The 26475-nt window shown below is 35.3% G+C and overlaps 8 protein-coding genes across 12 annotated transcripts; 2 read left to right on the plus strand and 6 right to left on the minus strand.

Annotated features, from left to right (window-relative positions):
* The first annotated feature begins 10 nt into the window (after positions 1 to 10).
* Positions 11 to 716, plus strand: LOC123005652 (thioredoxin-like protein 4A). Its single transcript, XM_044399492.1, has 3 exons — positions 11 to 188; positions 240 to 376; positions 429 to 716. Exons 1-3 carry the CDS (start codon positions 111 to 113, stop codon positions 640 to 642), a joined length of 429 nt encoding a protein of 142 aa, XP_044255427.1. The 5' UTR covers positions 11 to 110; the 3' UTR covers positions 643 to 716.
* Positions 717 to 763: 47 nt separating this feature from the next.
* LOC123005649 (protein kinase C and casein kinase substrate in neurons protein 1) lies at positions 764 to 9804 on the minus strand. 3 transcript variants are annotated; one of them, XM_044399488.1, is made up of 9 exons: positions 9625 to 9804; positions 2877 to 3255; positions 2636 to 2824; positions 2123 to 2349; positions 1900 to 2020; positions 1724 to 1828; positions 1495 to 1643; positions 1295 to 1446; positions 764 to 1249 (listed from the first exon to the last, which is right to left on the minus strand). In XM_044399488.1, exons 2-9 carry the CDS (start codon positions 3237 to 3239, stop codon positions 1137 to 1139), a joined length of 1419 nt encoding a protein of 472 aa, XP_044255423.1. In that variant the 5' UTR covers positions 3240 to 3255; positions 9625 to 9804; the 3' UTR covers positions 764 to 1136. The 3 variants fall into 3 exon arrangements, with proteins under 3 accessions (XP_044255423.1, XP_044255422.1, XP_044255424.1); XM_044399487.1 differs by lacking the exon at positions 9625 to 9804 and adding an exon at positions 9122 to 9350; XM_044399489.1 differs by lacking the exons at positions 1724 to 1828; positions 9625 to 9804 and adding an exon at positions 9122 to 9523.
* A 252-nt stretch (positions 9805 to 10056) lies between these two features.
* Positions 10057 to 11405, minus strand: LOC123005650 (RING finger protein 121). The gene is made up of 6 exons (XM_044399490.1): positions 11245 to 11405; positions 11020 to 11196; positions 10816 to 10970; positions 10540 to 10768; positions 10359 to 10492; positions 10057 to 10311 (listed from the first exon to the last, which is right to left on the minus strand). Exons 1-6 carry the CDS (start codon positions 11278 to 11280, stop codon positions 10089 to 10091), a joined length of 954 nt encoding a protein of 317 aa, XP_044255425.1. The 5' UTR covers positions 11281 to 11405; the 3' UTR covers positions 10057 to 10088.
* Positions 11406 to 11726: 321 nt separating this feature from the next.
* Positions 11727 to 14701, minus strand: LOC123005648. Its single transcript, XM_044399485.1, has 6 exons — positions 14383 to 14701; positions 13359 to 13999; positions 13244 to 13303; positions 12315 to 13189; positions 12129 to 12268; positions 11727 to 12071 (listed from the first exon to the last, which is right to left on the minus strand). The coding sequence occupies exons 1-6, from the start codon at positions 14538 to 14540 to the stop codon at positions 12032 to 12034; spliced, it is 1914 nt and encodes a 637-aa protein (XP_044255420.1). The 5' UTR covers positions 14541 to 14701; the 3' UTR covers positions 11727 to 12031.
* Positions 14702 to 14960: 259 nt separating this feature from the next.
* LOC123005647 (Hermansky-Pudlak syndrome 5 protein homolog) lies at positions 14961 to 17720 on the minus strand. Its single transcript, XM_044399484.1, has 5 exons — positions 17544 to 17720; positions 17384 to 17494; positions 17103 to 17333; positions 15266 to 17053; positions 14961 to 15217 (listed from the first exon to the last, which is right to left on the minus strand). Exons 1-5 carry the CDS (start codon positions 17628 to 17630, stop codon positions 14993 to 14995), a joined length of 2442 nt encoding a protein of 813 aa, XP_044255419.1. The 5' UTR covers positions 17631 to 17720; the 3' UTR covers positions 14961 to 14992.
* Positions 17721 to 17891: 171 nt separating this feature from the next.
* Positions 17892 to 18760, minus strand: LOC123005651 (phosphatidylinositol 4-kinase-like). The gene has a single exon (XM_044399491.1). The coding sequence runs from the start codon at positions 18668 to 18670 to the stop codon at positions 18059 to 18061; it is 612 nt and encodes a 203-aa protein (XP_044255426.1). The 5' UTR covers positions 18671 to 18760; the 3' UTR covers positions 17892 to 18058.
* A 418-nt stretch (positions 18761 to 19178) lies between these two features.
* Positions 19179 to 24249, plus strand: LOC123005653 (condensin complex subunit 1). 3 transcript variants are annotated; one of them, XM_044399495.1, is made up of 11 exons: positions 19179 to 19282; positions 19368 to 19492; positions 19761 to 20596; positions 20647 to 20979; positions 21030 to 21690; positions 21741 to 21840; positions 21947 to 22727; positions 22780 to 22973; positions 23105 to 23548; positions 23646 to 23916; positions 23968 to 24249. In XM_044399495.1, exons 2-11 carry the CDS (start codon positions 19375 to 19377, stop codon positions 24199 to 24201), a joined length of 3972 nt encoding a protein of 1323 aa, XP_044255430.1. In that variant the 5' UTR covers positions 19179 to 19282; positions 19368 to 19374; the 3' UTR covers positions 24202 to 24249. The 3 variants fall into 3 exon arrangements, with proteins under 3 accessions (XP_044255430.1, XP_044255428.1, XP_044255431.1); XM_044399493.1 differs by having other exon boundaries at positions 19181 to 19315; XM_044399496.1 differs by lacking the exons at positions 19179 to 19282; positions 19368 to 19492 and having other exon boundaries at positions 20039 to 20201; positions 20255 to 20596.
* On the minus strand, positions 24204 to 25884 carry LOC123005654 (NADH dehydrogenase [ubiquinone] 1 alpha subcomplex subunit 9, mitochondrial). Its single transcript, XM_044399497.1, has 5 exons — positions 25779 to 25884; positions 25437 to 25636; positions 24959 to 25386; positions 24734 to 24895; positions 24204 to 24680 (listed from the first exon to the last, which is right to left on the minus strand). Exons 1-5 carry the CDS (start codon positions 25813 to 25815, stop codon positions 24314 to 24316), a joined length of 1194 nt encoding a protein of 397 aa, XP_044255432.1. The 5' UTR covers positions 25816 to 25884; the 3' UTR covers positions 24204 to 24313.
* Positions 25885 to 26475: the final 591 nt, after the last annotated feature.

The following is a 26475-nucleotide window of genomic DNA, read 5'->3' on the forward strand; positions in this document are numbered from 1 at the left end:
GGCAATTTGACATTGACACACTGACAGTTGTTGTCATTATTTCTGTTATTATTGTTTGTATTTTCGAAATTTAAGCTTGTTTGTGGCGCATTTTGAACAAAACAGTCAAAATGTCGTATATGTTGGCTCATTTACACAACGGCTGGCAAGTGGACCAAGCCATATTGTCTGAAGAGGACCGAGTCGTGGTAAGTGTTTCCCGGGCTCCTTTTTTACCCCTTGTTAATTTTCCCTTTTAGGTGATTCGTTTTGGACACGACTGGGACCCCTCTTGTATGAAAATGGACGAAGTTATGTATAGTATCGCCGAAAAAGTGAAAAACTTTGCTGTTATTTATCTTGTGGATATTACGGAAGTTCCAGATTTTAATAAAATGTAATTGTGAATATTTTTTGCAACGGTTGAGGCCTAATGTGTATGTTTTTAGGTATGAATTGTACGATCCTTGTACTGTAATGTTCTTCTTCAGAAATAAACACATCATGATTGATTTAGGTACTGGTAATAATAATAAAATAAACTGGCCTTTGGAGGATAAACAAGAAATGATTGATATTATTGAAACTGTGTATAGGGGAGCTAGGAAAGGACGTGGTTTGGTTGTATCTCCTAAAGATTATTCAACCAAGTATAGGTACTAATTTTGTGTAATTAAAGAAGTGGTTTTAAGTGTAAATTATTTTATTTATGTAACTTGATTAATAAAAACAGAAAATACAAAATAAATGGCTCTTTTTTAACAGGTCAAGCAAGAAATCGCTATAAAATAGATTATAATTTATTACTGTTTTTACGTTATATACAATTTATAATCACTCTATTCTAGGTAATAATTTACAAATACCTAAACTAAATGATCATATGTACCCACTGGAAGTGTTCTGATTTAATCAAATGTATATACATTAATGCAATGAGTAGGCCTAACACTATTACGTTATATTCTCTAAAAAAACGTTACAACCGAACAGAAAAAAATGCTTCATAATATCATAAATTATAATCTGTTTTTATCCCATCAATTTGTACAATACTGTAAGGCAATACTTATGCCAGTCAACAAAAACTTATATTTCGTAACGAGCAATAGCTCTATATATTTCAAAAATAACAACAATTAACATTTTGACACGTATCAATGTGGCACCACTTCAACATAATTGGCTGGATACAGCCCCACTCGCCCGTCTTTACGCCCCTTACACCATCCTTGCTCGTCCTCATCTTCTAATTTCTCAAATATGTCACCTGGAACCCACTTACTAATGGTTGCTTAAAAAAATCAAATTTTACCTGTTTTGAAACTTAGTTCGTCGTTTTCCGCTCCTTCATAGTCATACAACGCCTTAACCGGAACCCCCGGCTCCCCATTATCCACCAGGGCATCACTCTCGTCCCACTCCTCCTCGTCAAAAGGATTCGCATCTTTTGTACTCGACCCGTTCCTACAACCACCCCATCACCCTCTCGCTCAAAATAACAAGAAATCATACGTTATAGTCGACGCTCGATTCGCAGGACTCTCGACCTTTTCAACTGTCGCCGGTTTGACGTCCTTCTTCTGAACTGGCGGCGTATTGTTGACTTTGACAGCAGTCACGGTAGTTTTAGCTTTCAATGCTTTGTTATTGCTGGAATATTCCTATCGCAAATGGGAAAAATCAATTTTTGTACGAACAATACTCAGGAAAGTCATGCAAAAATAAAATAAAAGCAGCCTACATGCAAGTCTTCCCCGACGGGCCTCTGGTTTATTAACGTGATGCCGGACGTGGCCGAATCCTTCGATTTGCCTTTGTGTATATCGCGGAATTCCTCGGTATAATCCTAATCAAAAAAACACCAAACACGTAAACAAACAAAAACTCATGCAATAGGGGATTAGTCGGGGGCAATACCTCGAATTGCGGCCAATTCATAGCCATGTTCACCCCATGGTTGTTTGACCACCATTTCAAGTCCTTCTCATAGTCGGCATTATTAATCGTGTGGTACAATTCCTCGTAAATTTGTTGTAACCTGCGAGTGTGAAACGGACTTTAGTATTATGTAACGATTGTATTATCTACTTGGATGTATGCTATCACTTATCAGGTATTACAACACGTAATTTTCACTTACGTCGGGTCTTGGGAAACATTTAGGTATTTGTGGATGTCGAAAAGGGTCCCTTTGATAAAATTCAACCTTTGAGCTTCCATTTCTTGGCATTTGTCAAATACTACGGTCATATCTTCCATGTATTTAGGATTGTATTGATTGATCTCTTGCAGGGCCAATTCGTACTTTTCTTTGCATTTTTGCACCTCTTCCTTTGATTTCTGGACACGGTCTTGCATCTTTTTCACCTGAAGAACAATCAAAATTCACTTTTTACAAGCAAAAAAACATTTTTACATGTTGTAGCGTGTGATTAAAAATTAGGAACGCATTTACGTCAAGGCGATTCTGGAATCACGGATTTTGTAATTGTTATCGCAAAAAGCAGAAAATTGTAATTAGACGAAAGTGTGACTTGTTTAATTTATTTTTGATAAGTATAGTTAAAAGTGCTACTTACCATAGTCTGTCGCTTGTGCAAAAACAAGATTAAAGTGCTAATGTGTTTGAGAGTAATTGTAAAAAATTTCTCACCTGATCGGCCGAAAACGAGCTATCCCCTGCTGCATTCCTCTCCTGATTGGCCGCTGACTTTTCCGTTTTACACGCCGTGTGATAATCACTCTTGGCCTTTTCGACCTTTTGCAGCAACTTCGCCCATGGTTTCTGTGCTTTTTTAAACGCATCGTCCATATCTTTCTTTTCTTTAATATTCATCATCGACTTAAAAATGAAATAAAATTAGATTCACCCTTTAGTTGTTACGACAACTTACTTTATGATATGCATCTTTCTGCCAGACTTTAATTTTATTTATCACATCGTTGGTGAGATTGTCTCTAATTTTCGTATGAAGATCACATCGTCTGTCGGCTTCGCCGAGGACTCCCTTCCAGGCCGCTTCCGTAGTTCCGTATTCCGGTCCCTTCTCAATAGAGTCGTTCCACTTCTTCGACCATGTCTTGAGACTCTTCGCGTACGCCTTTTCGATCTCTGCGCGCTCGTTCACTAAGGTCATCAGTTCGGTGCACAGCTTGTAGCCGTCTTCGATCCTCTTGGTGGTTTTCTTGTAATTGCCCGGTTCCCAGAAGGAGTCGCTGGTCGCGATCAGCATGTTGTCATCGCTGTGATGCGACATGGTTCGGCCTCCGCACCTGAAACGGAATTTTTACTACTTTAAGGGGGGACCATTAGTCATAAGTCATAATGCATAAAACTTGTTTACCTTCGGAAAATTATTTTATTAGATTTGCAACCATAAATTTCCACTGAAAATCATGTTCTATGAGTTCAGTATTATTATTTCAAACATTTCTGTTTTGTCCGCACGGTCTCGGGCAGTGGCGTGCAGTAATTACGTTGTCAAATGGGAAAATTGAATGGCATTCGTGATAATTAAAGTTGATAGCGTTTTCCGTGACATAGAAATTGTTTGGTCTATTTTGTGTAATCGGACTTTAAATCACTGATATGGGAGAGAGATTATGTGAGCTCACTTTTTACTGCTCGTTTTAAAAATTTTGATGAAAATATTCAGACAAAAAATGCAATTTGATTGGTGAGTTTTTAAACCGTTTTAATTGATTTATTTTTAATCGTTTCTATAAATAACATTAATTTGTTAAATATTTATAGAACATTTTTAACTCTCACTACAAATTTACGAGTCAATTAATCATTAATTATTTATTTTCCATAAGAAATGAAATCAAAATTGTTTTATTTTAAATGCTTCTTTTTCAACGAGTACGTGTAATATTTAGACAAATTACTTATAAAAAAACAGTGGGATAATAGACTTTTGTTTCCATTCATTTAATAATCCTACATAAAGCCAAGGTTCTTGATAAGTCCCATATTTAGTTGAAAAAAACACATTTTCCATGTCTCTGAAGCATTTATAAAACCTAAAAAAAGTATGTACAACCTTGAATTTTGTACGATCCATTATATGTATTATTAATACATCGTGATATCAAAAATCTCGCATAAACAGACGGGAAAATCATTTATAAACTCCTTAGTTCAACTTCATACTTTCATGACAAATCAAAAACTTTTTTAAATATCGAAATGATACTAAATAGAATTTATGTTACCAACTAGTTTTTTAACGTATTATTATGCTCCGTCACTTGTGGGTAAGTGACCCCAACCTGCGAGATCTAAAATGCCGGTATAACTATTAAAGTCGAGAAAAATAAACACATTTTCCGTGTACTTCGTGTCGAATAGTTATTTTTGCAATAAAATCCGCCAGTAAAAAATCCTAATGATCACGTCGATTTGCCGTCCCGTTTCCTCCACGTCGTCAATTTTTTCCTCTCTTTAATAATCCAATTACGCGCTGACCATCGCAATCACACGCGTATCGACCTAAATCCCGTTAAAGTACAAAAATTCGAAAATTTTATTCACACACTTCTCGCTCCAAATCCCAAATAGATTTAATTGCTATTATCGGGCCGCTATCCCACCTGATGGTAAAGCAGCAATCCATGATGATGATATGATAATGGTTGTCCCGATTGCCCGATTCAACAAGAAATTCCAATGATGGTATTCTGGACGAACCGCATTCTTCAGTTATGGGGGGCCTCGATTAGATGACACCTGTGAATAAGTTGGGCGTCGCGACGTTCACAACGGAACTGAGTCAAGGCGACGACAGCTTAATGACCGATATTTACGTTTTGGGGCTTCGGTTTGTTCCATTGGCGGCTCGTCGCGTGACGCTGTTGTTGTCTTGATAACAACAATGCAAACATCGTCGAGGAGATAGTTTGGTGACTCGGAAAACACAGCTTGCGAAATATGGACCGTGGTTGTCTTATCGGTGTGTGTGATCGCGCCAGATTGTTTGGTGTGGGATAATTGCACGGTTTGTAGGCGTGTGAGAAACAAAGAATTTATTGACGATAGGTTAGTTTTTTTCGATCGATTGGTTCGAAAACGAAGATTTAGGTCAGTTACACGTGGATGTCGTTGGCGCGTAATGATGTGATAAATTATTTGTAAAGGGTTATGGGAAATGGTCAAAATTAAATTAAAGACTTGCTGTAAAAATGGGACACGTGGAAATGCTGAAAACATAATAATATGAATTAACAATGCTGGCATAACAATAATTTCAGTATTAAATACACATTTTGCGGATTAATAAAACAATTTGATTACTTTTAATATTTTTATTATAATATTAAGTTTAAGAACCAAAAGCCTATTTTACATATTAAAAAATTAAACAACATGAAAATAAAATAAAATAAAAACTAACATTAACAATTTTTGGACTGGTAACTGAAACAAATTTTTAGTTTTCAAAAAAAGAAAATAAAAATTGTTGAAAACTGAAATACATTTAAAAAATAACATTAAAAAAATCATGTAACGGCAAACAAACTTTTATATGATCAGTTTATTCTATGCACTGTTTAAAATTTTCAGTAAGTTTGCTTAGGTGTGGAAAGATATTGAAATACATATTGTCCTAATAGCCAGATACCGCATCTCGTTTCATAATTATTAGCGTCACTAATAAATACCTTTTGTCTATTTATCTGATTTCATGATAGCACAAAATTATTCTTCTCTTACATTACGCACTTTAGAATCTTATGAAATTTCGCACGATTTATTCCAAATTGGTTTCAATTTTACATCGTGAGAAAATGAAAATGAAACAGAACAATCGGCCGGAACTGATGCAAGAAAACCTCAATAAAACGATCGATAAGATGGAAACGCTTTGTTTACAAAAACTGTGATCAATTACAAACAATCATATAAAACTGGAGTGAAATAATAAATGGAATGTCTAGGTCAAAACGCCACTAAATCAAATAAACATTTTGATTACCGAATACATATTGAGATAAAGATAAGAGAAATAAAACTATAAAATACGTGAAAATTTAACTTTTACGTTCAGTTATGAGTATGACTAGCGTCATTCCTTAAGTCAAGGCTAAAACAATTTTTATTCCTCCAAGTCTTGCATGTTAATGCATTTGCAAATGCATTATCAGTTATAAACTCGCTAGACCATTGTAACCAATTAACGAGAAGTATAATTTAAAGGTCGTTGCCTTCAGCGTCTTGATCTCAATCAAACTTAAAATCAACGATCGCGAAAACCGAATTTTCCTCACACTTTGTTAATTGAAATCGGACGTAAATCCGTCGATAATGACTCTTACTCATAGACTGTTTATTGTATGCAATTACGACTAGAATATCTCTCTCTAGTTTACTTATAATTGGGACAAGTAAACACTTTTTTACTATCGTTAGACATATCCTGATTATTTTATCGCAAATACCACAATTCATATTCATAACAGCTGCAATAATTAAAATACTTCTCATCTTATCTGCACCGTTAATAATTTTTGCTTTTAATACCATCACGATGCATCATCAATCTCAATCAATCGTTTCAAAATTGAGAGATAAAATGATAAAACAGCCACACCTATTTATAGAAATATTTTTTTAGTAAAATTCTCGCCTGATTAAATTTTACGGTTGAGATGTTGACCCCCAGGTGGGAGAGTCTCTTCATTTCAAGGAAACACGACCATGAGACGCTCTCATACGCGAAGAATGCGGTGCAGTTATGAGACATCTTTGTCGACAATTTCGCCCGGCCGTGACATCGATGCATTTAAATCGATTGTCAACTAAACATCTCGTAAGAGGAATTGTTTTAAGTGACTTTCATTATTAATAATCTAGAAAAAGTAGTTAAAAGTTCATTTTGCGCTTAAATTTGAGTGACAAAATTGGACAAATTAATCCATTTTAATCACAACCGATTCGAGTGTCGTTATCAGAACAGTTCTCGTCCCATTTACTTCTTGCTTGATTTTCCATGTCGGCTCGCTCCATGCAAATTCGTTTAATTAGCGATTAGTGGAGTACGTGCCAATGGAATTTTTCCACCGACCAACGATTTTAATTAAAGAAAAAAAACAAAACTTTTAGTTTGTTTCCGCAATTGAAGTTACATTTTTTTGCCAGCATTTCTCGTTCTCTTTCAATGTTTAATTTTATTATTTTCAAATTTTCCGCTCGATTTCCATTCTATTTTATTAGTCGTGCCGTAATCAATCATTTGCATCCCATTCCGAAGCATCAATTAAAAAATTGATTGTGAAGAAAGTAGGTAACAAGATACAGTCAACTATTGTCGCATTTGGTTCACACATGTCCTGGCTTGATTACGATTTATTATCCTTTTGTAGAGCAATGAAAGAACTTTGAAAAGTACTCTAAAATTCATGTTTATTAAAACTTCGTTCAACTACTGTGTTACAAGTTTAATTACGATTCTGATTCGGGATATTTATGACGGTTAAATGAATTCCCACAATTTTAATTAGCTTCCCTCAAGGATGTAAATAAATCACTTGGAATACATTTTATTTATAATTCAAACAAAACGAAAATTATTCATTGTAACTCTGTTTATTTCTCTTTCATAACTGTTTTTGTACCAAACAAGCTTTTTAAAGAAATAAAAAAAATATGTATTTGCCTCTAAACATTTCTAGTCCCTATATGAACTTTAAACGGATAGCTATATTATCGGTCCTAATAAGTAAAACCGATAAATCGATAAATAGTTAGATCACCCACAAAAAAATGGTAGCTAATCTATTGATATTAAATGTAAAACGGCCCTTAGATAATAACCCAAGTTTGACCTTGATATATTCTGTGTTGTCGGTGGTATTCTTGGTATTTTGGAGGTTTTGACAAGTCAAATTTCTACAGTGGATTTTCAAAAAGCATCAAACTGTTTTTTTTTTTTGTTGGATTATTATTTGGATAACGGAAGCTATTTTATTAAAATTATCTAAACTGGATATTACTTCCCGTTTCACAATTATGATAACACAAAATTGATTTCTACGTTTTTAATTAACCTCTATCAATAATAATGAATCATCTACGGATAAAATATGATACATAAGTATTTTGTTATTTTATTTACCTAAATTTTGGGAACAAATTTTTACATTTCCTGCTTATTTACTAAATTAGGTTTCTTACTTGTTACCAGTTACAGTTAGCTTTAACAAAAATACATCACATTTTTGTAATAAAAAAATAAGCATAATGTGTCTGAAGCTTTTTTAATAGAGAAAAATATGCATATATAGAATGTCCGGAAAAAACGTTGCAAGATTTCGGGGGGGTGTTTCCCTATGTCATATGTCTCTTACTGCGTGAGTTGCTTTTCCGAATAAAGGTCGGTGTATGATTTAAAATAAAACCTCGTTTTTCTTGAAAACGTGCGTAACACAAAGAAAATTTTTTGAAGAAAATTAGCCAATAAATCCAAATCTGTCAAAGAAAATCAAAAAATTCTTCCAAAGTAAAATTTTACGCCTTAAATAGATTGAGTCCAGTGTCTACGACCCCCAATTAGGGTACATACACAATTTTTGTTCAGCCATAGATTCAGCGCCAAAAATTACTCCATATGCAAACTCTCGTAAATTTATGTTCACTGGTTACTGAGATAATTGAAAAAAAGGAAGCATTTCCGGGCATAGGTCTATAGGAACTTTCTTTCTTATTTTGACCTAGAGAACCACCCGCCGAAATCTTTCAACGTGTTTTCCGGACATTCAGTATTTAAAAGGATAAATGATGAGTTGTTGATTTTCCTTGTAATTAAAGTATTTATTTACAAAATTTATCACCAATAGTTTGCATATCATCGTAAACGATACTTTTCAAGATTCTCACGCATTTATTCATTATTTATTTTTAATTTGTATGCATTTGTGAGTCACTATAAGCAACTGTAGATAACACCTACCAAAGTTGAAAACAGTTGGATAAACGTATCGTTTATAAGTTGAAGAGTCCGGTCTGTCTTTGAATATTAACTGATTAATATCTTCCTGAAATCATTCTGGTAAGACAACAGGAGTTGTTGTTATCGATTGTGATAATGATCATTTCATTGATCTCCATACATAATTAAAAAACAATCATACGACTCACCCACTCAGCGTCTTTTTAGCCTCTATTTCGCCCCGACTTTCAAAACCCGTCATTTTTTCCTGGGTTGGTATTAACGGAAATCCGGTCCGAAAAATTTTCAATAGCCGTAGTATTGCGTCGTTTATGCAAATTGATTATGTGGAGTGTTCAACAATTGACAAAACATTCTAATAAAAGCCCAACAGATCGAAGAAGCGCGTCCCACCAAACCGGAGATATCGACTGGAGTTATCAGAAAACGAGAAAGCGGTTGCGGCATGTAAATAGATTCTAATGGGGCGAATACCGGTCATAAGAATTTCATGTCCCCCGTTGGGAGGACCCCAGCTTCCGACTCCTACAGGTGCCCGAGCGGCCTTCACAGGTAGTTCACTTACCTACCCTAAGAGTAGGCGTTCACTATACATAACCGGATTTATGAACACGAATTCACACACGTTTTTAATTGTAATGAATATGGAAGGTGGCTTTCAGTGGGTATAACGTCATCGGCTTGAACTCACCTGGATCAGGTTGATGAGAAAAAACAAAAGAACGTATCCGGACCACGAGGTGGGGTTAAAACATGCACACGAGGATTGTCTCAACCTCTCCCAAACATTAAACGCTTGAGATAAATAAAAAAATTATAAATTCACCACACAACCGACTCGTAAACGGCCACTAATGTCACTAAACTATTTCCACTTCAATTCTTTTAGTTACGAAATCTGCCACAGCGGCGCCACCAACAGACCTCAATATTTAAAATCTGCTATTTTGAGTTGCATCCTTGCTAAAAACATTGTATTTCCAGACATATAAAACTAAAATTATTTTATCATTTTTACACTCATTTTCTTGCATTAAAGTTACGAAATGTCACTTTTTGACAGGTCAAGTGTCAAAAAATTTCAACAGCAACTGGATTCAAGGAATAAAAAAAGTCATTTTGCTTTAAAACATTTTTTCATTGCTTAAACAACCCTTATTCTAGCCCCAGAACCCAATTAATCCCTTGTACCAGAAACAAAATCATGGGTTGCCAAGCCACGAGCCACCTAATCCAGTCCAGTAGCTGCCCGTAAAGCACATGCGGCTTCTCCCATGGATTACAAAACATTTTTTTTAAGTCAACTTTCTCCTTACAATAGGGACACGTCTGTTTTTTACCCACGATACACCACCCTCGTATACAAAACTCATGAAACCTGTAAAATAAATTACAAAGATGCGTTTGTTTGAAAAAAGGCCTTACACGTGGTCACAAGTCAGCTTGTAGGTGTTTTCTATGACCCCCTCTTCATTTTCACTAACTAATAATTTATTTCCGCAAACAGCACACACTGAGGGATCCAAATTCCGCGTTGGCATGCCTTGATTAGTGTAATACTGGAACCGGTGATTAGAAACCAGCGAAAAAGTGTGCTCTTATTTACCCCAACATGCGAAGCCATTTTATCGGCGCAAATCTCAGAAATGTCGCGTCCCAAAACGCCGTAATATAACCCGTAAAAAACTAAAAGTAAAGCGCAGTCCATCCAAGTGTTAGCTTTTGCGTTAAAAACTAAATTGAGACCGAAAAAAGTCGCCATCATGATAAAGTAGCCTAAGATACCCAAAACGTAGCTTAGTTTATAGATAAAAAGAAACCATTTATAGACTAGTCTAAAAAATGAGATTTAGATGAGGGTGCGTGCTGGAGAGAGTGTTACCGTGGGGTGGTACCCGTGATAGGTTTTTGCATCGCTTTTCGTACTATTAGACTTGTGATACATGAAAATAGCAACCAGATATAGATGAAACGCCACCAGCGATTACGCAGACATATAATTAATGGAATTATCCACATTCCGAGTAGCGTTACTAACTGAAAATTAGGCGTTAGTTGGGAATATTCTATACGTGGCAGTATGTACAAGATACGAGCGGGAATGGCGTTTTTTCCATTCAATTAAAACTACTTGGGCTACTACTAAAGTTAGAATTAGTATAAGGACCATCTCTGCGTGCATTTTTTCGTGCCCTTTGTGTTGCTCATGTAATTTCTGATGCTCTAGCCTCCATTTTTCCTCAGGTGTTAATTCCTCAACCGACTATAATCCAATTATTAGATAAGAAAATCGGAAAGTCATTTTTGTTACCTTATTCGCTATATCCACCGGTTTGTGTAAATCCATTTTGTAATATGCTAAAATCTTAACTTAATTGACTAGTAAATTTATTTAATTCCATAGAAAAATATTAAAAACATTTATTATTTATAATGTAATGACGCGGCCTTTTAGGTTATGTCATTTTTTGACAAGTGACATTAGATTTTGTCATTCAGTATACTGAACAATGCGTTTTTCTAAATCAATTAATTGTGGAAGCCCGATTTGAGGGTGGCAATAAAAATACAACTTTCTTAAGATTTTTTTATTAGTACAAAAATTAACAAATGATAAAAGTCACATTAGTAGAAATAAATCACTTTCAAAATATGACTAAAATATATTGAAGTAATTATTAACCATTAAAAGTGGTTACGAAGTTATTACAACGCAATAACAACAAACCATTTACTTATTAATGAAATAAATATGACGTAAAAAGGCACTTATGGATATAATTATAAACACAATCAGAATACACAAATTTATATCACACATTCTTTTATCAAAATAGTTTATACAATATAGAGATTCAATCACATTACAAAAGCTTCGACAAAGACTATAAATTAGCAAATGTACATATTTATAAATTTATTTCAATGTAAATCAGTCGGTTTTTTGTCATGTGGTTCGAAATACAATTGATTTAGTTTCAAAGACTCAACCTATATTGCTTTAAAACAAACTTGGCAAAAACTTACATAACAATAATTAATTAAGATATATATTTTTTTCATTCAAATAAGGCACTAAATATTGATATTATATACAACTAGTGTCTCCCTTGATACCCCGCCGACTTAGAAAAAGGCCTAGAAATCACAACCCCCATAATTATATTGTCCTCCAGTAAATCCCCCAAAACTCACCTAACACTTTTTGGCGCGGGAATCCTAGAGACCGGTCTGGGAATCCCCGTAACCGGCCTCGGCAACCCACTCCTGGGGGGCTGGGGTTTTGCAAATTGAGCATCTTGACTTTTGGGCACTTCCCTTGGCACTGGTGACACCTACAACACCTTAACATACCCCCAACCGCAAAAAAAAACAACTCACCTGAGCCACAGTCGGATTTTTTACTGTTACAGTGGTATCTAAAGGAGGCGGGGCGACTGGCAAATTAGGATTGGTCGGTTTAAGACTTGTGTAGGAGCCCTTCAGAGCGTGCCCCATAGAATTCAAATTCGTGGGTTTTTGCAATGTTCGAGTTTCGCTGATTTTCAAGTTTGGTTGCGAACCCCGAATTGGATTTTTCGTCAAAGTGTTGACGCTTTTCGGATTGGGTAATTTCTGTGCTAGGTGACCAACGCTCTTTTGTTTTCTGATAGCTTTCGGTAGTTCGTTGGAAGACAGTTCAGGGTCGGAATTGCGGTCCCTAATTGGTGAAATTTCGTGATTTTGCCACAGAGCCGTGGTTTTTGACCGGGGTTTGGGGGTCGACATGATTTGGAGATCGACAATTTTATTCAAGCCGTCAGTGCTACGCACTTTTGAGCTTTTACTACTACCGGAGGAAAGACTCATAAAGTCTAAATTTTCACCAGAGTCGGTCGAGCCAAAAGAGTTACGTTTCGGAATCTCACTTGGGAAAGTAGCGTTCATTTGTTCGTTTTTATCGGCGAGGTAACTGAGACGGTTTAGGTCAAGCGAAGGTGAGCCTCTTCTATCAAGTAAACGTTTGATATTTTCGAATGATTTCTCGTGATCTGGTGTGTTTTTTGCAGAATCTACAGTTATTGTCGAATTTAAATCTCTTTTTACAAGTGCGGGTTTCGTGATTTTTCGGCGCTGGAAAGTGTGATTTAATACTTGACTGTCGCTGAATCGATTTGTGCTTTTAGGTACGCTTTGATATGTGTTAAATGTTTCATTTTTCGTTTGTTTCCCTTCTAATCTCTCTTCAATCTTGGTATCATTGATTGTTACAGTCTCTACAAAAAATATTATGTTTTAGTTTATTTGACAATTACAAATTACAAACGTACGATCCCTTAAATCCTGTTTGGCAAAAGTGTTATTCAAGATATCATTGACTGTTACAGTGTCTGCAAAATAAATAAATATTATGTTTTTGTTTATTTGGCAAAATAACAAACGTACGATCTTTTAAATCCTCTTTGGCAAAAGTCGTATTCAAGATAATCGTGTCTTCATCCTCGTTTTTTTCCTCAAACGAAACCTTCTTGAGAAAATGTTCCGGAATATCCGAATTCAGACTACTACAACTCTCTGTAATAGATTGAAACATGGGTTCAGTTTCTTGCTGCAATATCGATACGGTAAAATCAGTATCCCTAATTTCCCTCAAAACCGGATCATTTTTAATAAAACTATTCTCCATCAAATTCGCAAAAGTCGACGAACACATTGAATTTACAAGACTAGGAGGTGACATATTTTGAAACGAATCTACCATGGGAGCATTCGCTAAAATATTATCAAAATAAACACTAGTAGAAGCTTGACCCAAGTCAAAATGAAGTGGTTTAGTCGGCGTTTCGTCCTGCGAGCACCCATTTAACTGGATTCCGCTATCGGTCAATTCTTTTAGGTCGTTACCATATAATTCTTCATTGTATTTTTCTATACTTGGGCGTGTGAAACGTTTTTTCGGGCGCGTAAAAGTCCGAGTGTCGATATTTTTGAGTTTAGAGTCCCGAGGGGCGGACTCGTCACCGTCACCGTAAAGCCAGTTCTGGAGGTCTGTGTCTGTGTTTGATTTACTTGAGCATTCGCACAACCTGTAGCCAAATAATAACATTAAAAACATAATGTTAAAATGTCCCCACGACTCGACCCACAGTAGTCGTTTAGCCTGCCCTATAGTTCGTAAAAAGTTGGATTATTAAAAATTGTATACTGAAAATAATAATAAAAAATCAAAATATAAACAATTTTTCAATAAATATACACATTCCACATTTGAGATGTGTATTTCTCCTGAAATAACAAAATATCCTTCAGATAGACGGCTCGTGACCGAAAATTTTAATTTTTTATAAAAAAAATGGCACAAATCTGTTCAAATATACTGAGTAAAACGACTACTGTACGACAACAACAGAATCGTAAATGCCGTTCTGGGGGCTATAAATGAGGCAATGTGACTAATTGTCGACATTACCAATTTTCGTCGTCGCTGAAATTAAATTTGGACGAATCGATGATGTCGTTATCTTCCGGTAATAGGCAAGAAACCGAAGGGGGGCACATCATATCTCCTTTTTGTGTTCTATAGGCGTTTAGGATATCATCTGGCACTTCGAGTGATAATTCCATCATCGTTGTAATAATACACACTTACACTTTTAATTTTTTAAACAATTTGATTTCGGACGAACTCACACATTATTAAACAATCAGTAACTTTCTAAATAAGGCTCAAATTAATTACAGGAACACAAAGTTTACTGTTACTTTTACATTTGTACTGCCATGACACTTTTTCCACAATGTGAGTTGCCAACCATACCAGTTAAAGTAACCAAATCTCAAAAAAATGTAATTTGGGGCCCAAGTACACAATTGTAGGGTTCAGACTTAAGAATGTTAACAGGATTTTTAAATGTAACTTCTGTGACCCACCACAAAATTTATAAAATAATATATTATTATTTTTTACGAATTTCGTGGACCAAAGAAATTCGATTTGTCAGGTGTACCAATGTACCAAGTCACTAGGAATTCAAATTAAAGCGCCAATTGCTCTTTTAAAATTTATTGCATTGTAAAAATTATAAAAGTTCACACTTCGGACATTGACTCTTATTGTGTAACAGACACGTTTGATGGTAGTTATGTCCACATGTCAATTTTGTATTTTCTTCGAGTATTGGTATTTTTAAAGGCAAGTGGCAGTGATCACAATTTATTAAATCCATTGAATTGCGATTGGGTGGGTCGTATAAATCACCACACAAATATTTCTTACGTAGATATCCTCCTACGGCTGTTTCAAACTAAAAATAATTAAATTCCATCACTGGTAAACTAGTAAAAAAACCAACCTGCTTACTGGCATTTTCATTCTCTAAAGTTCTCTTAAAAATGTCGTTTTTTATATTCGAAGCGGTTGAAAAGATGCAATACTGATAAAAAAATGGCTTTAATTCGCCTTTAGGTAATAGATGAGCGTAACGTTTAAATAGTTTAAGAGCGTTGGTTGGCTTTATGGAATCGACTATTTTTGTTCCGAAATTTGTCCAGTCGAAAGTAGCTGCAATATCGACTTTGGCACCACAATTCAGGCACTGACCAGACTTTAATTTAAGTAAAAAGCAAATTGACTCGTCCCAAAGATCATAAGTAAGTTTATTCAAGTGAATTTCAATGATTTTGGAGTCACTAAACTGAATTATGAGAGGCAACTTTAGGTGAATTTCTTTCGTATCACTGATTTTTTCCAAAACGTATTTATACATGTATGGAACATTTTTGAGAAAGTCTTCGTAATGATCGGACTTATCCATTAGTTTAGTTCCTATTTCGTAAAATTTTGGCCGAAATTCGTGAGCTTGAGGTAGAGGAAAATTGCAACTACAAACAAATTTCTTGTTCATGTTGAAGTGAAAAAAAGCTTGGTATGTGTAGTCTAAAGCCTCAGGATTGATTTCGGGAGAAATTTTTATATATTTCAAAAACATTTCTTTGCACCAGTCGTCACAACTTTCGCTCGATTCTTGCTCAAACTGTCGGATAACATCGTAAAGTTCATTCGGATTTAAAGTCTTCATAAATTGAGTAAAATCGCTCGTTTCAATAGTCTTATTAATTTTATTAACCTTAAATTGCTCGACTAAAATACTGTTTTCTTGTTTTTTGGTGTCTTTATCACCTTGAAAATTTTCAACCGATTCTGGTAAAACGGGTAAGGCATTAACTGTAACAATTCCATTTTTATATCTTTCTAGAGTCGGTATTGCCGCACAGTCTTTCAAGCGTTTAAAAATCGGACCTAATTTAAGTAACACTTCACAATCGTCTAACTTTGATTCTAAAATCGAAATTAAATGAATTTTTTTTGACGTCTCAATCAATAATTGGACATCATCATAAAACTCTAAGCAAATTTCGGAACATAATTTATACTTTTTCCTCATTAAACTCCTCAAAACCAACTCTTCAACAGTCAACAACGACAAAACGCTAACTTCTAAATCGTTATGCCAAACATACAAAAACGAATCAACAATTTTTACGTCTTTTATACTCGCATGAGTACTCCAGTATTGAAAAGTACTTGAAAATGGGTCAAAAATATAACAACCATCGTCTCGAAAAGTCAAAATAAATCTGTTCAAAAAACTGTAAATTTTTCCGAAATTAAATTCCCCGATTTTAGCAGGCAAAATTTTCATTTTAAGTTGGTCGGAATCGTCCCATTGAACAACCTTGCTAGAATTTAGTCCTAAAGACGATCTAAACTGGTGAGTTACAACAACGTTGGCTTGAAAATCGGCCTGCCAAAGTCTCACCCCCGGTCTGGCGCAATAAATCTTGACTTTATCGTCGTTCATGGGTGCTGATAGTTGTTCAGAGTCGCCCAAAATTTCAAAAAGGCCTCTAGTACGTGCACTGGTGTCGCTAATTTTATCTGGATTCCCCGCGGTAACAAAACAGGCGCCAAAAGTGCCGTCGCGCATTTTTTTACCAATTTGTCGGTATTTTTCGGACTCTGTGTCACATAACAACGAACGAGTTTGCGTCGACACTAGGAGAAATTTAGAGTAGGTGTCGAGTTGCACGATTGGAGAATCCAAATGCATGAGACAAGCGACTGGAGTTTGAAACACTGTCTGAAATTTGATTTATTTTTCACTTGCTGGAGGTTTGGGCAAGTTTTACCAAAAAATTCCGGAGAGCTACCACAGAAACACGGCCAGTGTTGTCCCCGCAGTATAAATCGTTTCCGTTCCATTTTATAGCAGTTATGTTGTTGCCTTCATGTTCAGTGAAAATTTGTTGTTGGAAGTCTGTTTCTGAGAAGTCCTCAAGGACAACAACAAGTCCTGTTAAAACGGCAATGGCGAGATTTTTTTCGTTTGGGGAAATAAAAAGTAAATTTGCAGGGCCATGCTACAAAATCGGTGTTTTTGGGGGGTAAAATATGGGAAGTCAATTCTTACAGTACTGGGGATTAATTTGAGAAACTGGCAAGACTCACGACTGAAAATATAAATGCCACCACTGTTAACGCCGAAAATAGCATATTTGTGGGAAACATCAAACGCTGTGAACTGGAAACAGATTTATGAAAAAGGGGCAAAGCTCGTAACCTTTAATTACTTTTATTCGGTGTGTCGTTTCAAATGTGTTGCGTATAATGTTGTTTAACGTACTGGAATGTTCGACTAAAGCGTATTTTTCAGTCATTATCGCACTATTCGGGCGGATTTGATGGAATTAGAAGAAAGGTCATGATGGACAAGGTGAGGTTATGTTTAAATGTCAAATTTAGTAAAATCAAAAGAAAAAAATAGTATTTTGGCTCAAGTTACTTTCTCATGCAGTTTGTTATCATAAATTATTTCAAAATAATTATCTTCTGCTTTGAATTGGGTCATATTTACATATAATAAAAATAATATACAACAAGGAGGTTATGTGTACATGTCAAATATAATAAATGTTTTCAATTTCTATTCACTTTTATTATGGTAGAAAAATACACAGAATCAACAAATTATTATCTGGAAATATCACAAAATAATTGCGTTTGTAAGGCACAGTACAAGTATTTACAGCTAAGATTAAGATAAATGCGATGACAGTTAGCACAGTCAAATCTTTGGAGAATTGAATTAATTATCGTACATCCCGTTGATAAGAAAGTCCATCCTTCTATAATGTCTATGTTGCCACCAATCTGAGCCGCGTTTGTACAAAACTGAAAAAATAATAGCTACCAAAGGAACTGAGAGTATTACAACAACAATAGGCACAACATAGTCAGTTTTTTTATGCTTCTCAACAACTGACTGTCTGTTAATATCGTGTTTTTCATTTAGAGGTTCTTCGTCCTCGCCAATTGTCAACGTTGGTTTAGGGGGTATCGTAGTGGTGGTTGTGGTTGTCGTCGTCGTCGTACTTGTAGTTGTAGTCGTCGTTGACGACGATGTCGATTTGACTTTAGAGTCTGGCAAAACAGCGCCTTTTTTAGGTACACTCGTCTTGTTATCACTTTTCTGACCCACCACAAAATCCGGTGTGACTTTATTGTGATTCACCTTTATCATGTGTTCGCGGCCCATGTGAGTCGTGTCGTTTGGAAGCATAATGGGGCCCCCCTCGGCGGCCACTGGAGAGACAGCTGCTGGTAAAGTTCGGCTTGGGGCGGGTACATCTTCCGACACCACAAAAACACAACACACAACAATTAATAAAAGTGTCTTTATCACTCGGGAAACACCCATTCTTGCCTTTAATTGTTTATTTTTGTTGAAAAGTTTTTTGCAATTCGTGTCACATTGTAGTCCTGTCAAAAGTGATATGTAAATTGGTTTTAATCAACGAGGCGTCGAAGCGCGAAAAATAGAGTGGACCAAACAGAATCTTCACGCATTTCATTAATATTTTTTTGTTATGTTTTTTTCGCAACAAATAATTGTTTTCAAAAACCCCATGGCACAATATAGTAATAAAAATTTTTACAATTCAACCTAAAACCAACAACATTTGAAATTTTACGTCGTCGTCCGTTTTTCAAATTCAAATACTCTAACCTTGTTGCCAAATTGACAATTTAAAAAAATGCATATTTATTATCAATTATAAAATTATTTGGGTCATACCAAACAACTGCTGTTTTTAATTTAGTAAAATAATTCAAAAAACTATGTTTTTTTTTTACCTGAAAGTCATTTTTAGACATATCTACTAAACGGAAACGACATCCGGCAACCTGGCTGTATGATTTTTAAACCGTCATTTGTGTTTTCCCTGTCGTGTTTGGATGTTTTTATTGTGTTCTTTAAAAGACGTTTTTATTTCTCCTGTAATTGTTTAAAGTGTATTAGTGAACTGTAGTAAGTGTGCCTAAATCTATTTTTACTTATTAAGTAAGTTTCATTATTACTGAAATGATTAATTAATAATTATGTTTGTTTTTAGATAAAAAATGAACGGGATGCTTTTTTCGATCCCCACTGATCGAGCAGATCTTCTGGACGTGAGTGGTAGAAACTACTCAGTGAAACATGTTGTGGTTCCATCTGAAATCGTCAAAAAACTAGAAGGTAAAACTTTGACAAACCATGGATTTGGTTACAGAAACTCAATCTACGACCAATAGTTTGGTTTTTGAACAATGCAAACGTTTTTACAAACTGGAAACTGACTAACCTTAGAAGTTGTTTTCTAAGTGACGAAGTTATAAAATATCCAAAAAATCAAAATTTATCACAATTCAACTTTATCACAAAAATAAAGCCAAATTGTTCTTAAAACTTACAGTTTTAGTGAAAATCGTAATTGTCAGTTTTTAATTGCGAATTTTTGTCACAGAGGCCCACACAAGTCTTCGCGAAGAAGGCCCATACTTCATTTTGGACAATTTCGATACCTATTACTCTATTTTACATCAAGACAGTAAAGTACGTTTGGACATAATTCAGAAAGCCTTCAACAGTTTACTTAAAGCGGTCAAAGAGCTCAACAACACGATTCTCTTCTTACTCGAAGATCCAGAAAACTTAAGTGAAGAATCAAAATTGAAAATGGTCAACACCCTAAAGATGCTGACCTACATTTTCGTTCAATTCGTTTTAAATTTAGAAGAAAAAAGTAAAAAAAAACAAGGCGACTTGCTCGGTAAAGGTAAAAAGGAGAATAAAAGTGACAACTCCGGAATAAATAAATCCGAAATTTTGAACGCATTGAATAATATAATCCAAAGACCGATAAATACCCTCTGGGAACCACCGATTGTAGAACATGATTATATCGGTTTGTTGAGCGAATTGTGTTTTGTTCTTTTACAAAATCCTTCTATAAAGCAGGAGAAACAGGTGGTAATGGATATTTTTGGAATATTTGGTAATCTAGTAAAATCGTACAATTACGGTGAGACATTTGTTGCGCGAATGATAAGAAATATATGTACGTACGAACACGTGGTGCACTGTGTTCCCGAAGGCATCAAAATGATAATTGAACAGTTTAATTGTCAATTATTGGTCCACCATCTCGTAAAGGAGGCAACCGAATGGCAAGCGGACGAAACGATTCAAGATGTTCAAGGCACTCGTTGTTGTTCCATTTTTCTCACAGAGTTGGCTATGGTAGTCCCCAATTTAATTCTTCCCGAATTGGAAAATCTCAATCGATATCTAGCACACGACGTATTTTCTCTGTACTTACTTTTTGCTAAAATTAATCCAAATCATTTCAGTCAGTTCCTCTCCGTCAAGCCGTTTTGAACGTCATAACTGAAATCATTCTGAACGTTTTAACAAAACACAATTTAAGCGACCAGGAAAAGGAATCACGCGATGAATGTTTTGATACTTTAATTGAACACATTTTGGACAATTCGGCCGTAATTCGAGCCAAAGTTATACAACATTTGGCCAAACTTCAGAAGGAGAATGCTATACCTTTGGCCTTTCAAAATGAGGTTTTGAGTAAAGTTATTAAACATTTGTTGGATAAATCAGCAGCGGTTAGGAAATGTGCAGTCAACTGTGTTACGACTTTTTTGGAACACAATCCATTCGGAGCAAACGTAATTGTTTTATTGTTGTGATGAGTTTGATTCATAATGAAAACTTGTAGCTTCAATTGACGAAAGCTGAAGAACAGTTGGCTAAAAAAAGGGAATTGTTGAGCAAGATGGAATCAGCTTACAAAGAACAGCTTTTGATGAAAGTACAACAGTTGGAAACTGAATGGGCGGAGATAGAAAATGATGTATTAAAAGTGGTGGAGGAAGAGTTGAAGAGAATAGACGATGAGGATGAAGAAGGTGACGATGAGGATGAGGGGACTGAACGAGCACCAGTGATTGAAACTGAACAGGATGTGGAACATCTTCAGTCTCTCTTGCATGAGAAAAAGTACGCTGAAGCTTTCCAATTGTGCCACCGGTTCAAAAACAACATTGCCGAATGTCGAAATGTGTTAAAATCGAACGAAGATCGAGTCAAACTCTACATGACTCTTCTGCATTCATTTTATATCAACACTGTTAAATTTGTGACAGAATTACAAACTGGAGCCGGGATGAAAGAAGAAGATGTTCAAAAAATTAAAACTCTGGAAGGTGTCATTAAATATTTTGAAGACACGGTGGACTTTTTAAGAGTAGCTTATTCGGCCATTGAACCAATGAAAACACTGCTTTTTTCACAAACGATGAGTGATTCTAATGAAGCCATTAATTTTTTTATTACGGCCTATCATTTTCAAATTGACAATGCGTCCGAGGGGATTTTAGGTAAACTGATTTATTTGCTTGAACATTTAACAATGATTGTTTTATTTCAGAAATGTTAAAGATGATGCGTTGTAATGAACAAGACCGTAAAACTGCAGTCATTGAGGCATTCAAAACTATATATTTGGTGACTGATACTAGGAGTATGGCGTAAGTATAGTATCTTATTACTATTACGAAAAAAATATGTGTAAAATAAAAGTTCTTAATTTTACGTTTTTTAAATATGCTTAAATTATAATAACCGGTTTTGTAGCGAGCACACTACGACCATTTTGAACCGTCTTTTTGCACTGATGAGGGCTTTAACCTATGACAGTTTGGATGACTTCCAAAGTGTTGTCTCGGAATGGACTTCTAAAGGTATTTTGGACAACGCCGTCATCGATAGATGTTGGCAATTCTACACTCAACGTGAACAAGTCTCCGATGATGATGCTCGAGCAGCGGCCGAATTACTCCGAATGGCTGCGATGGGTAGAAGCACGATAATATCAAAAAACATCAATGTTGTTTCAAAAATCGCATTCAGCGATATCCATAAGGACGATATGTTGTTTTTGGCAAGCTCATGTCGTCTCTTGGCGGTTGCGGGTTTAGATAAAATTGATATACAAAGTAAAAATACACCATTCAGAATCAAACAAACAGATGAAATATTTCAACAGTTATCAGATACTTTAATCGAGAATTTTTTCAAAAATTTACCGTATTATTCGGAGGCTATGCAAGCGGGTATTGATTTTATTTTCCGACTGTGTTCTAAACCGATGGAAATTCTCGAGAAAATGCTTAAAGAAATCGATCAACGATTCAGAAAGCGTTCAAAAGAATTGGTTTTAATTATTAGATTGCTTGAATTGTTGGGATGTGTAGCCGTGAAATTTTTGGAGTATTTGGATAACAGCGTGCACCGAGAATTGAAAAGAAGAAACTTTCTAAGAGAAGAGCGCAAAAAGTCCAACAAAAAAAACACTAGGAAAGTTAAAAGACAAAGTTCACTACTCGACACTAGTGCTACAAGCGAATCTAGTCTGGTAATATTTCGTTTTTCTTTTTTTTTTTAAGAATTACACAAAAATGTTTTAGAATGGAAGTATTTTAATGGGAGCCGATGCTGAAGATGTCGACACGGAATACATCATTTCGGTTTTAGAAAATGATGTGGTCTCCACGAAAGGTGTTTTAGGCCAATATGCTGCTTTCATATTGAAGATCTGTCAAAGGCCGGATTTTTACAGCAATATTTTATTGCAGATGGTTGCAGTAACAGCTCTTATGAGGTAATTGAGTAAAAAGTGAATAGTGTGATCTAGTTTCGCACTTTTAGCATCAAAGCTGGCTAATTATCTTTCTACACATTTAAATATGTATGTAATATTAAGCAAACTTATAACAGTAGAAAATTTTACAGGTACATGTTGGTTTCGAGTAGCTTTTGCTCTGCCAACATTCAGTTGTTATTTACGATTCTGGCAAAAACGAATTATTCCGATATCAAATCCACGATTTTGCTCCACTGCGTCGATTTATTGACGAGATTTCCGAATATCGTCGATCCGTGGAGTCCACGACTTTACGAAATGTTGAAAGATCGCCTAGTTGAAGTGAGGAAAAAAGCATTTTTCTCACTATCAAATTTAATCCTGAGAAACATGATCAGAGCATCCAGCCGCATATCGGAGATGGCGGCTTGCTTGATCGACCCGGATCCGGAAGTTAATGAAATATGTCAGACCTTTTTTAAAAAAATTGCTCAAAAAGATAACAATAATCTCGTTAATATCATTCCCGATATCTTCACTTATTTGGTCAAACAAGAGGAGATCAGTGAAGAAGAACTAAGATATGTTTTGAAGTGAGTATTGTTTATTTGAGTTTGCCCTATGTAGATACAGTTTTTCGTAAAAATCTTTTTCTAGTGAAATATTTGTTAAAATTGTTTGAAATTGCAGATATTTGTTCGATTTGGTGGACGCGCCTAAACGGTTGGAAAACTTGGTCGACCGTTTTTGTCACAAATACACGCCAGATGAAAACTTTAGACTCAACCGAAACATAACTTACTGCCTGTCTTTAGTTAATTATAACGACAAAGCTTTGAGAAAATTACGAGATATGTTCCCCTGTTATCGGCACAATTTGACTGATAAAGAAATTTACTCGATCTTTAAACAAATATTGAATGAATGCAATAAGACAAAAGCCGGCAGAGCTGATTTAAGGGTAAGCAAAAAATTTGATATGCCAACGGAATTGATGTTTTCTTCATTTTAGCCGATTGTTACGGAGTTAGAGAACTGTATTGCGTCCGTTTTCGAAATAAACGAAAACGGACAACCCGCTAAACCACCAACGGTTACAAAGTCAGCAAGAAAAAAAAACAACAGAGCTAAAAGGGCGAGAAAAGTGCAGTCTGATAGTGATGACGACTCGGGGGAAGATTCTTTACCTAAAAAGACAAAAAACAGCAAAAGAACAGCAAGAAACAGAAGGAATTCTGAAGAGTGATATGCAAATTTATCGTTTTTAATAAAAAGAATCTTATTCTTTAAATAACACCTGCTCATGATTTAATTTATACAATAATTAGTTTCTTTTCTGATTGAATATACACAATAATTTAAGCTACAGGAGTAGGTGGCGCTGGTGTGGAGTAGGGTTCCTCCACATCAATTCCTTGGTACAATCCGTACGTGTAAGGTTTCAACTCCCACGGGACTTGATCTTCCATGTGAGTCAAAGCGACACCTAAATCTTCAAGTGTTGGAACTTCACTGTGAACAACATCTGTGACATGTTCTCTTTCAACACGTTCCCAGTGTAAATTTCCAATAGGAAAACCAACCCGCAGTTTTTCAGTCAACGTGATTCTCATTTGGAAGAATGGGTCATAACGCATGTCGTACCGATAATATCCCCAATCTTTGTCTTTACGCATCACCCTGTAAAACCAGTCCACAAGCTCGGAGAGGTAGTACTGTTTTGGACTGCAAAAATATTGCATAATATAACAGTTTTACAAAAAATTCAAAATAAGTACCCCACAGCTTGATAGACTTTTCCAGCGGTATCAGAATCTTTTAAAGCGGCCATTATTCCAGACGCCAAGTCGCTGACAAATACCGGCTGTTTGATTGTTTCTTCGCCTTTCTTCCACAAGGGTAGGTAGGTAGCTTGGCGTCTCCAAATGTGTGCGTAATACCTAAAGTAAACAGAAAAAAGTATTGTTATTAAAAATAAAACAAACGATTTAAGTCGGAAATACTTCAGAAATCTGTCTTCCTGTCCATACACGTCCGCGGGCCTGAAAATAGTGGCCTCTGGAAACTCCTCCATAACTGCTTGCTCCCCCCTCCATTTACTGGCTAAAAATTTCGAACCACCTTTCAAGATAACTGCTTCGGGCCTCTCTTCAGCATTCAAAGCAGATAAATGAATAAATCTCTCAACACCTGACCTTTTGGCAACTTTTGCTAAAAGTCTTGCACCCTTCACATGAACATCATCAAAACTAAAGTTTCTCGTTTCCCAATCCCGTCCAATCAAATTTATGACCACATTTGAATAACGGCAGACTTTTTCAATTGACTCTTCATCTCTTAAATCGAATGGATGAAAATACACTTGTCCCAAATCCCCACATACTTTCAAACGCATTACATCGTAGGGATCGCCTCTGTAGGGCAAAATTAACTAAAATTTTTTATTTGGTAACATTGCTTGGGTTCAGTATGAGATTTTACCTGGCTTCCTGTTTTTCCAAGCCTGTTGCAAACATATCGTCCTATAAAACCCCCGCAACCAAAAACTGTCGCTACTATTCCATTGAAACTCGATCTGCCTCCAGTGCCCCGTTTTAATGCTGATAAGTTGTATGCTTTGCTCTCGGTGCTGTAATTAGCAGCTCTTACGTAGGCGATTCCTATAAAACCGCCCTGTTGTTCTGAAACATACAGTTGAGGTTATGTTATGTAATACATTTTTCGAAATTATTTCGCATGATTTACAAAATCCGTTTAAAACAAAATTAAAATAGATATTTTCTATACAATTATTTAATTAAACATTAAACATTAGGTACTCACTTAATAATTGTGCACCCGTAAATATTACCGCCGCCATTTTTGACTTTTATTTTGACAGGAGCTGTCAGCTGTTAAGAAGGAAAAAGTCTGAAATTTTCTTTGTCTTTTGGCACAATATTAACATTAAAATTATTTTGAACTTTACTGAAATTTATTATATTTTGTTTTATTGTTAATAAACGCAAAATTTTTAAAACAATAAAAAAAATCATAAATAGAAAATTGTTTTATTGGTTGCATAAGTTACTTGCGGAGTAAAGTGATTCAAATTTTAGGGCCCAACTGGTATTTTAAATAAAAAAAGGTCTAGTAAACAAATTAGCTATTAATACAGGGTTATTCATAAATATGAAGCAATATTTGAACCTAGAACTGATAATTTAAATAAAAAAAAGGTGTAGTAAACAAATTAGCTATTAATACAGGATTATTCATAAATATGAAGCAATATTTGAACCTCAAAAATGACCTATAAAATGATGTTAATTTAAATAATAACTCGTGTCCGATCTCTATTTATAAGAATTTTATAGCCCTCGGAATGTGGGTATGGAAATTTATTTTTTTTGTAATAACTTTGGAATCATTTGACCAAGTATTATAAAATTTGGAATGATTACTTGTGAGAACATACCTTTTAAACTAGTAATTACGAAAATCGGATACATCTACTCAATTTCCGGTTTCATTGTATTAA

The sequence above is a fragment of the Tribolium madens genome, unplaced genomic scaffold, assembly GCF_015345945.1.
Source record: "Tribolium madens isolate multiple individuals breed KSU strain unplaced genomic scaffold, Tmad_KSU_1.1 Scaffold_20;HRSCAF=117;Tcas5.2_LG4, whole genome shotgun sequence".
Classification (NCBI taxonomy): Eukaryota; Metazoa; Arthropoda; class Insecta; order Coleoptera; family Tenebrionidae; genus Tribolium; species Tribolium madens.